The sequence below is a fragment of the Triticum aestivum genome, chromosome 1A, assembly GCF_018294505.1.
Source record: "Triticum aestivum cultivar Chinese Spring chromosome 1A, IWGSC CS RefSeq v2.1, whole genome shotgun sequence".
Classification (NCBI taxonomy): domain Eukaryota; kingdom Viridiplantae; phylum Streptophyta; class Magnoliopsida; order Poales; family Poaceae; genus Triticum; species Triticum aestivum.
The window spans coordinates 453,823,821-453,833,415 of record NC_057794.1 but is presented as its reverse complement, the minus strand read 5'-3'; the positions used below and the strand labels follow the sequence as shown (position 1 = coordinate 453,833,415).

General features: G+C 49.9%; 1 protein-coding gene across 1 annotated transcript; it reads right to left on the bottom strand.

The window, feature by feature from the left end:
• Positions 1–6,404: 6,404 nt before the first annotated feature.
• Positions 6,405–7,348, bottom strand: LOC123055776 (uncharacterized). Its single transcript, XM_044479641.1, has one exon. The coding sequence runs from the start codon at positions 7,276–7,278 to the stop codon at positions 6,460–6,462; it is 819 nt and encodes a 272-aa protein (XP_044335576.1). The 5' UTR covers positions 7,279–7,348; the 3' UTR covers positions 6,405–6,459.
• Positions 7,349–9,595: the final 2,247 nt, after the last annotated feature.

The following is a 9,595-nucleotide window of genomic DNA, read 5'->3' as shown; positions in this document are numbered from 1 at the left end:
CTAGGGTTTCCAAGGGGGAGGAGTCCTACTAGTGGAAGGCACCTCCTAGGTGCCTTGGGGGGAGGGAAACCCCCCTTGGCCGCCGCACCCCCTAGGAGATTGGATCTCCTAGGGCCGGCCACCCCCCCTTGGCACCCCTATATATAGTGGGGGAGAGGAGGGACTTCATACCTTGAGTCCTTGGCCTTTGGTTGCCTCCTTCTCCCTCCCCAACACCTCCTCCAACTCCATAGTGCTTAGCGAAGCTCTGCCGGAGTACTGCAGCTCCACCAACACCACGCCGTCGTGCTGCTGCTGGTGCCATCTCCCTCAACCTCTCCTCCCTTCCTTGCTGGATCAAGAAGGAGGAGACGTGGCTGTTCCGTACGTGTGTTGAACGCGGAGGTGCCGTCCGTTCGGCGCAGGTCATCGGTGATTTGGATCACGTCGAGTACGACTACATCATCACCTTGCAAGCTTCCGCACGCGATCTACAAGTGGTATGTAGATGCAAACTCTCTCCCTGGACTCGTTGCTTAGATGAACTCATAGATGGATCTTGGTGAAACCGTAGGAAAATTTTTAATTTTCTGCAACGTTCCCCAACAGATACGTCTCCAATGTATCTATAATTTTTTATTTTTCCATGTTGTTATATTATCAATCTTGGATGTTTTATAATCATTTTATAGTCATTTCATATCATTTTTTGGTACTAACCTATTGACATAGTGCCAAGTGCCAGCTCCTATTTTTTCCATGTTTTTACTTCGCAGAAAATCAATACCAAACGGAGTCCAAATGCCACGAAACTTTACAAAGATTTTTTATGGACCAGAAGACACGTAATGGGCCCTGGCTGTGCCTGGGGGTGCTCTGAGGAGAGCACAACCCACCAGGGCGCGCCCTGGTGGGTTGTGCCCACCTCGGGTGCCCCCCGGACCGCCTCTTTGCTCTATAAATAGCCCAATATTCCAAAAACCCAAGGGGGGTCGACGAAATATTCATCCAGCCGCCGCAGAGTCTAGAACCACCAGATCCAATCTAGACACCATCTCGGATGGGGTTCACCACCTCCATTGGTGCCTCTCCGATGATGCGTGAGTAGTTCTTTGTAGACCTTCGGGTCAGTAGTTAGTAGCTAGATGTCTTCCTCTCTCTCTCTCTCCCTCTCTGAATTCTCAATACAATGGTCTCTTGGAGATCCATATGATGTAACTCTTTTGATGTGTGTTTGTTGGGATCGATGAACTTTGAGTTTATTATTCGATCTATCTTTTTATATCCATGAAAGTATTTGAGTTTCTTTGATCTCTTTTATGCATGATCTCTTATAGCCTCATATTTCTTCTCCAATATTTGGGTTTTGTTTGGCCAACTTGATCTATTTATCTTGCAATGGGAAGAGGTGCTTTGTAGTGGGTTCGATCTTACGGTGCTTGATCCCAATGACAGAAGGGGAACCGACACGTATGTATCATTGCTACTAAAGATAAAACGATGGGGTCTATCTCTACATAGATAGATCTTGTCTACATCATGTCATCGTTCTTATTGCATTACTCCGTTTCTCCATGAACTTAATACACTAGATGCATGCTGGATAGTGGTCGATGTGTGGAGTAATAGTAGTAGATGCAGGCATGAGTCGGTCTACTAATCTTGTACGTGATGCCTATGTGATGATCATTGTCTGGATATTGTCATGATTATTTGAAGTTCTATCAATTTCCCAACAGTAATTTGTTTACCCATTGTTTGCTATTTTTCTCGAGAGAAGCCACTAGTGAAACGTACGGCCCTCAGGTCTCTTCCTCATATTATTTTCCTTTGCGGTCTATTTTCCTTTGCTTTTATTTTCAGATCTATTAAACTAAAAACACAAAAATACCTTGCTGCAATTTATTCTTATTTATTTTATTTGGCGTTCGATCTATCAATCTACTACAATTTATCTCACATCTGTTTGCCTATCTTGAGGTGCCGTTCCCGGAAGGGATTGACAACCCCTTTAACACGTCGGGTTGCGAGGATTTTTTACATGTGTGCAGTTGTTGTTTACGTTGTGTTACTTGGTTCTTCTGCTGGTTCGATATCCTTGGTTTCACATCTGAGGGAAATACCTACCGCTGCTGTGCTGCATCATCCCTTCCTCTTTGGGGAAATACCGATGTATCTTCAAGCCACATCACTCATCATCAGTACGTCATCCCTTTTTAATAGTATTGGCTTTTCTATAGGACTCAATGTGATCTTGGATCACTTAACTAAAAATGAAGAGTCTTGGAGCCTTGCCAGTTTCATGTCCTTAGTATTTTGAAGGGGTCCACATCCTCATGTCCTTGCCATGCCATTGCTGAACCTATCTGAAATATACTAGATACAAGTGTTAATCCAATAACATGTATGTTGACATGAATTACCAAAACCACCAAGGGAGAAAACGTGCTTTCAGACGACAACTTTTCCCCCGATGCCCCCTTCGCTGACAATTTTCACCGACGATTTCGGATGCGCAAAAATGTCTTAGATCATTTATACCATGGCATCTGACCCTTTCATGACTACTTCATCTTGAGGAACGATGTTGTGGGAAGGATTGGGTTATCTGGTTATTAGAAGTGCCCGACTGCACTATGGATGCTTACTTATGGCACGACCTTTGATTCGTGGGACGAGTACCTATGGATGTCCGAGGGCACATGCGGAGATTCCATGGTTAGGTTTGAAATTGTCGTGGTCGAGGTGTTTGGACCTCGGTACCTGAGAGAACCAACTATGGTCGACACCAAGAAGCTCTTGGCAATCTCGGAAGCAAGAGGGTGGCCAAATTCTCTCAGATCACTGTATGCATTGGAAATGGAAGAACTGCCCAAGAACTTTGCAGAGCAATATCAGGGCCATGTTAAGAAGCCCACCATCATTCTTGAAGCAGTTGCGTCACATGATTTATGGATTTTGCACACTTTCTTTGGCATGCCCGGGTCTCACAGTGACATCAATGTGCTGCACGGATCACCGTTGTTTTGCTAGGCTAACCGATGGAAAATCTCCTCCTTGTCACTACACAGTCAATGGGCATGAGTACAACATGGGATACTTACGCGGGGTGGAACCCCTAATGGTCGATCTTTCACAAATTGGAGGGGATCCCGCGAAGAACACAAGGAAAAACACGGGGAAACGCAAGAGGAACACTCAAGAACAAGTCCAATCACACACCCACTAGACTAACTAACACATGGATCCACATTGAACAACAAAGGGAAAGATACAAGGTAGAGTTCATCCCAAATCCTATGAAGGAGATGAGGTCTTGATGATCTAGATAGATCCGTCCCACGATGGGGGTCTTGAATCCCTCGAGATCTTCTCACATGTAGGCCTTGAACTCCATGGGAGTCTCTTTCTCTCTCAAGAGGAGTAGAGGTAAGGAGCAAAGCTCAACTAGAATGATCTATCACTTTGCTAACCCTAGAATGGAGGTGGAGGTGGTCTATTTATAGTACAAGCCACGAAGTGGGGGTTGGAGAGAGATACATGGGCATCTGGCCCGACTCTGCATGCAGGCACACGCCAGATGTCTAGGCTGGGGGCCGGATGTCCGGCCCTTCACGAAGTGCCAGATGTCGAGGCTCTGGTCGGATGTTCGACCTGAAAACAGGCCGATCCACTCCTTCTCTGGATAGCCGTTGCCGGATTTCCGGGATGACTCTGGATGTTCGGGTTGTGGCGTGGCGCCGAATGTTCGGGCTGGTGCCGGATGTCCGGCCGCTGATGCACTTTGTCCAACCGTTGGTACAACTCCTTCTTGGCTGCACAGGCGCTGGATGTCCAGCCGCTATAGCTTCAGCAGTTCCGTCTTCTTCCGTCTCCGCTTCCATGCTTCCCTCACGGATGGTGTAGTTGTTCCTTGGCGCTCACATTCCTCCTCAACATCCATGAAGCTCCGACAATACCTATGCATGCACACGAGAGGGGTGTCAAGTAGTGTACCATCTTCGAAGGGGTCGAGTGAGCACCAGTAAAGGAGATGATTCTCCTCTCTGTACGTGACGTAGATGTCGCACGTGTCACTTGCCAAACGTGCTATTGACATGATGATGTCTGTAGGATGCTCCGCGTCATATACTATCTGGTTAACGGTATTTATCCTCCTTGGCTACCTTTGTGAACAACATCTTTAACCCAGTTGGTCAGAAAAAGTCTCACTTTGCCTAAAGACAAGAAGCAGTTAGAAAGGATGGTGAGAGGGCTTTTGAAGTTCCGCAAGAATGTTTTCCAGTTGTTCGTGGACCTGCTAAACAATGGGATCCGAAGACGTTGTGGAAGGTGATCACTTATTGCGTGATCATGCACAAACATGATTGTGGAGGATGAGGGCGAGAATGTTGCGATAGGTATTGAATTTGAAAACATGAATGATTCTATCAAACTTCTCAATCAAAATTCGGCCACATTTGAAGAGTTTGTTCAAATGCATCAACATATTCGACATTAAGCAACTCACGAACAATGGAAGAAGATCTGATTGATTATATGTGAAAGAGGGACAACAATATTGGAGTGTACTTTTATAATTAAAACTACCATTAAATTTGAACTATTTTAAACTATGTACGTGGCTATTTGAATGTGCGAACTTTAAAAAAATTGAAGTCGGCTATATACGAGCAGTATTTGATGACCGGCTTCTGCATAGTATCCGTTGATTGATCCTTCTGTTAGCAGACGGATACCGGAACAAATTTGCGGGTCAACGCTAGAGATGCCATTAGAAGCTTATGGATGTTTGTTTGTATGGTCGTGCGGGGTTCATGCTTCAGTGGTTTCGTTCGGTTATTCATCGATCAACCGGGCAATTATCTCTACTCCTAATGGAGCAGTTGGTAGTCTCGCTTCCAGGTTTTTTTTCGTCCCATCACTTTCGTCCGGGTTTTTTTCGTAGGTTAACCGTCGTAGATTTTTTTCATCGCCTTCCCCATTTCATCGGTTTATTTTTACTTCACCCTCTCACACAACGAAAAAAACTGAACGGATCAGAACTTTCCATACCGACGCAAATTATTTAGTAATGTTTTTATGTAAAAGAATCAATCACAATCAATCTCTAAACATCAAATCTAAATTAATTAATCTTCATAACGTTTGTTTCCTTTCGAATCACGTCCATAACTTTCCTTCCTTGTTTGGGCAGAAACTGTTTGGTAGCAGAGATTAGGAAGCTTCCTATGAGTGTATTAATAGGAAATATTTTTTTTCTTGATGATTCATTTCCATGCATGATGATAGTAAATTAGGTCAACATTCACCACTATTTATCAACGTCATCAATCGTATCCATTCCTACCAGTTTTAAGGGAATCTGCTCGCTATGTCTTTTTTAAGGGGATCCGCTCGCTAAGTCGTCGTCGCACGTTATTTTCACAAGCAATTCCCCTAAAAGAAGGCGTGGGTATTGGTAGTTGAACGCCCGCTAGGTTTTCCGCCTGTCCCATCCTCGCGCTGTGCCGCCGCCACCCGCCGAATTTCCAGCCGCCCGAGCCCGTTAACTTCGCCAGCCATCGGGTCGACTGCCCCCGCCCCAAACCCCCATCCCCGAGCACTAGCTATCGCCGCGTTGCCGCCCCAAGCTCCACGCCACCGGGAACGAATCAAGCGCCGTCCCGACACCGCCGTCGCCGGCCCAGCACCTCCAGCCTTGCATGGACAGCTTCAATGTGCAGTCTCCCTTGCTGCCTCACCTTCTGCCAGCGCATGCAGCGGCGGGGTTGGACGCGTGCGTGCTTGCTAGTTTGCTCTCTGTCTTCTGAGGGGGTGAATGCAAAGCAGTCTATTAAGCCAGGCACTATTGCTGAGCTAAATTGACAAAAAAATATTGGTAGCCATAGTTGTAGTTTAAGTAGTACCGAGTTGTCTGATATGTATAAAGAGCCCGTTGCAACTGAGCCCGTTACTAAATTGACAGAAAAGGTCGCCAGTGTCACTTGATATGTATGAGAATATTAAATGTATTATTAACATGATTAATATTGAACTCTTAACTTTAATGTGGCCCCGTTGCAACGCACGAGCGTTCTTCTAGTTATTTTTTAATTGACAAGTTTAGATCCCTTGCAAGCGCTGAGGCGTGCGTGCCGTGCAGCAGGACCGTACTACTAGTAGTAGCCTGTAGCCAGGCGCAGCGGAGGCTGCCGCGTGGCCTCTTCCTGGACCCGGTCAGCTAGCTAGCTAGCTAGTCGGGCGCCGAATCCGAATCGAAATCGCAATGTGAACGCGGCAAGCCGACTCGCGGCTCGGTCTGGGGTCCATGTTTTTCGGGTGCGCTGCCGGTGGTCTACCCGCGCCGTGCCACCGCCCACGTCCGCCACCTGGTTGGCTTGGTTGCCTCTACGACTTGTCATCCCTGTGCATCTCCCCTATCCATCCTTCTTTTTTTTTTTGAACAAAAGACGGGTCCAGAAGGACCCTGATGCTGCATTAACACTGAACATGAAGTACACAGCATTTTACAGACGGACCCAGAACTAACTGCAAATAACACACTGGTCCCTGTCTTTTACAAAGAGGACCCCAACAACCAGATAAGAAAAGCAATCGGGTCCTTGACATCTTCTGCACGGCCGTAACTTCGCCGTCGCCGGGGACATTGCCACTTGGGACAACTAAGCTTCCATGGCACCACGCCATAGACTCCGTGCAGAAGATGAGCTGCCTCCCTTTAGGCATCTTGGCCGGGAGGAAGAAGTAGAAAGGCCGCCCTTCGGCCAGCATGTACGATGACGTGATGGAGCCGGCCGGCCGCCGAACGCCGTAGCTGGCGCCAAGGCCACTCCCAAACAGCCACCGGATAAGAGCACTGACCCGATCTGGTTCTCCATCTCTTCTACTCTTCGTCTTCACCACCACGGCGACGCCACGAGCTAGAGAAGTAGCGGAGAGCCTCCAGAACAGGGGACCAGACGAGCTTATTGGTGGATGAGCCAGCAGCACGCCCCTCGGCAGCGACTGGCCGCCAGCCAGCCTTGCCTGAGACGCAGCCACCGTGAGCCACCAGCCGCTGCTCGTACGCGGCGGCGGCGCTCTCCACATCGGCATACAGCCATACGCCACATGGGCACTACTCGACCTCAACCTATACCTAGATTCTATATACATAGGACAACGCCATGCACCTCTCCCGTCTCCGCTCCGGCCGGCGAGGCCGTCGGAGAAGATAAGGGATCGGGCCGGGAGCGGTGGAACTCTCTCGACTCTCAACGGGGGCTGGTGTGGAGTCGCTTCTCCCCAGACCAGCATCTATCCATCCTTCTTTGTATAGTCTTCGCGTCGCTCTCCACTCTCCTGATTGGTGAGGTGACACACCATGCGAGCGAGCTTGCTTGCGACGACGGGACACCCAATGCATAGCTTAGCACACGTAGGTGACGGATGGACCGAGCCTCTGATTCTGGATATCTGCAGCCTGTGGCCAGACAGAACCGTCCGGGTTTAGTTACGTCGATTCAGGTTGATGTAAGAATGACACCATGGTATCTGAAATTTTGAATATCTGTTGCGTCTGATTCTGAACTCTGAACCAAAGGGAAGACCATGGTAGAAGATGGCATGGACGGCCCGGCCCTGCCCTGCCTTTCCATCCAGTGACACCGAGATTTGCGTACAAGGGTGATGAGTGGCACGAGTGGCCAGAGCACTGACCTGTGAAAGCAAGCTTTTCCCACGTGACCGCCATTGTCCAAATCGCACTTCACAACTTGCAATTAGCTTTCGCCCCGACAGTGACCCTTTTTGCTTCGGACGAGCAGTGCTGCAGTAGGTGTAGGTTTGTGGTCGACTAAGCCAATCGCAAAAGCTAGCTAATTGCGATTTTTCAGGCTCATGGGCCCCCAGCCAGCGGCGATGATTGTCTGGACGGAGGAGGGGGAGGAGGTTGTTGGGCGACGCCTCCCTCCTCCCTCCTCCCTCCCTCCCTCCGTTGGTTCTTTCACCCGTTCTGCTCGCTGGAGTAATGTAATGTAATCGACTAGTGATTTTGATCGTGGTTGGTGGCAGGTGTTGTTGGGTGCTGGACCACGACACCGCCCGCCTGTGATCTCGGTCGATCCTCATCTCATGTCCTCTCTCTTTCACTCCCCATGCCGGCCAGATTAACTCAACCACTCGATCCACCATGCAACTTTCACTTGAGAAGAGATGTGGTTGTGCCGTGCATGTTCTCAGGGAGAAAAGGACGTACGTGGCGTGGTGGTGGTGGTCAGGGTGGTGGTATCGTGCGCGTCGCCGTGTCATCATCTCATGCTCTCGGCTGCATAAACGTGCAATGCTCCTGCGTTTTAAGTAGACATGCAGCTGCACCTGTCGGCAAGGGGGCAATGCACGCTTCTTTTCTCTCTTTTTTGCGGGGGCAATGCACGCTTCTTGTGCCAAAGAGTAGTAGTAGTTCGTCAGATCTCGCTTGGAACGCGGGAATAAATAACATTCTTCGGTTCCTGCTGGAAACGACCATCAAACAGATCCTTATATAAAATCCGTGCGTTCCAAACATGCTCTCATTTTAGTTTATTATTAGAAAAAATGGTGTGACTGACGAGGAGTTCTTATCCGTCGGAGCATTTTCTGGGCTTCTTTTCTCGTCGTTGGCGCGGGATCGAGCGAGCGGCGAGTTTCTTGCGTCGTCCTGCACCGTCGCATTCGCTGTGCCACGGCGGTCGGTGCGTACGGCGGAAGGCGACGGCCTTGGTCCGTGCCCGTCAGCGTCGTGGGCTCGCTCGCTCGCTCGCGCGCGCTTCAGACCGATTGGCCGCCGGCTGCTATTTCCGCGGTCGCATTCGGTTTTATTTATTTATGTCCTCGCCGTCGTTAATCACGAGGCCGCTTCTGTCGGGAATCATTCAGCTACCAGTACTACTGCTGCTACGCGGCAAGCAGTGACTGACTAGTGATGTAAGGGCATCTCCAGCCGTTGACTTTTCAGGAGGGGCAAAAAATCGCCCCTTCGGGACGCACCGGCTCTAAACCGCGCACTGGGGGCGTGATGTCTCCCAGTCGCAGCCCCCCGCAGATTTTTAAAATATTGAAATTCGGCGCAAACACAACGCAAACACGAGCGAGTTCGTTCAAATTTAAACATATTTTATCAAAAAAAGAAAAAAAAACTACCGCGGGCTACCCCCGCCGTCTCCCTCGCCGCCCGCCCACGCGGTTTTACATGCCGAGGAGGCTGTAGAACCGCGTGTAGTCACCGCCGCCGTCGTCGTCGTCGTCGTCGCCCCCGCCTACGCCTCCGCCGTCCCTGCTGCATCCCTTTCCCGGTTGGCGCGGCAGGTTGGACGGTCTGGGGGCGTCGTCGTCGTCGCTATCGAGGACGACGACACCGTCCTCGTCCTCGCGCCCATTTGCGAGCGGCGATCTCCTCCAAGGCCGGCGCTACCGGATCATCTCCTCGCGCAGGTAGTCGTCGCGCGGCCACCGCATGGCGTCCTCGTCGGAGAAGCCGCGCCGGGCTATCTCCTCGTACTCCAGGGGGAGGCTGGACTCCACCTTGGGCTCGACGAGGGTGCTGGAGCTGCGGGTACGCGCGCTGACAGGCGTGTCCTGGGGATTCGGCTTGACG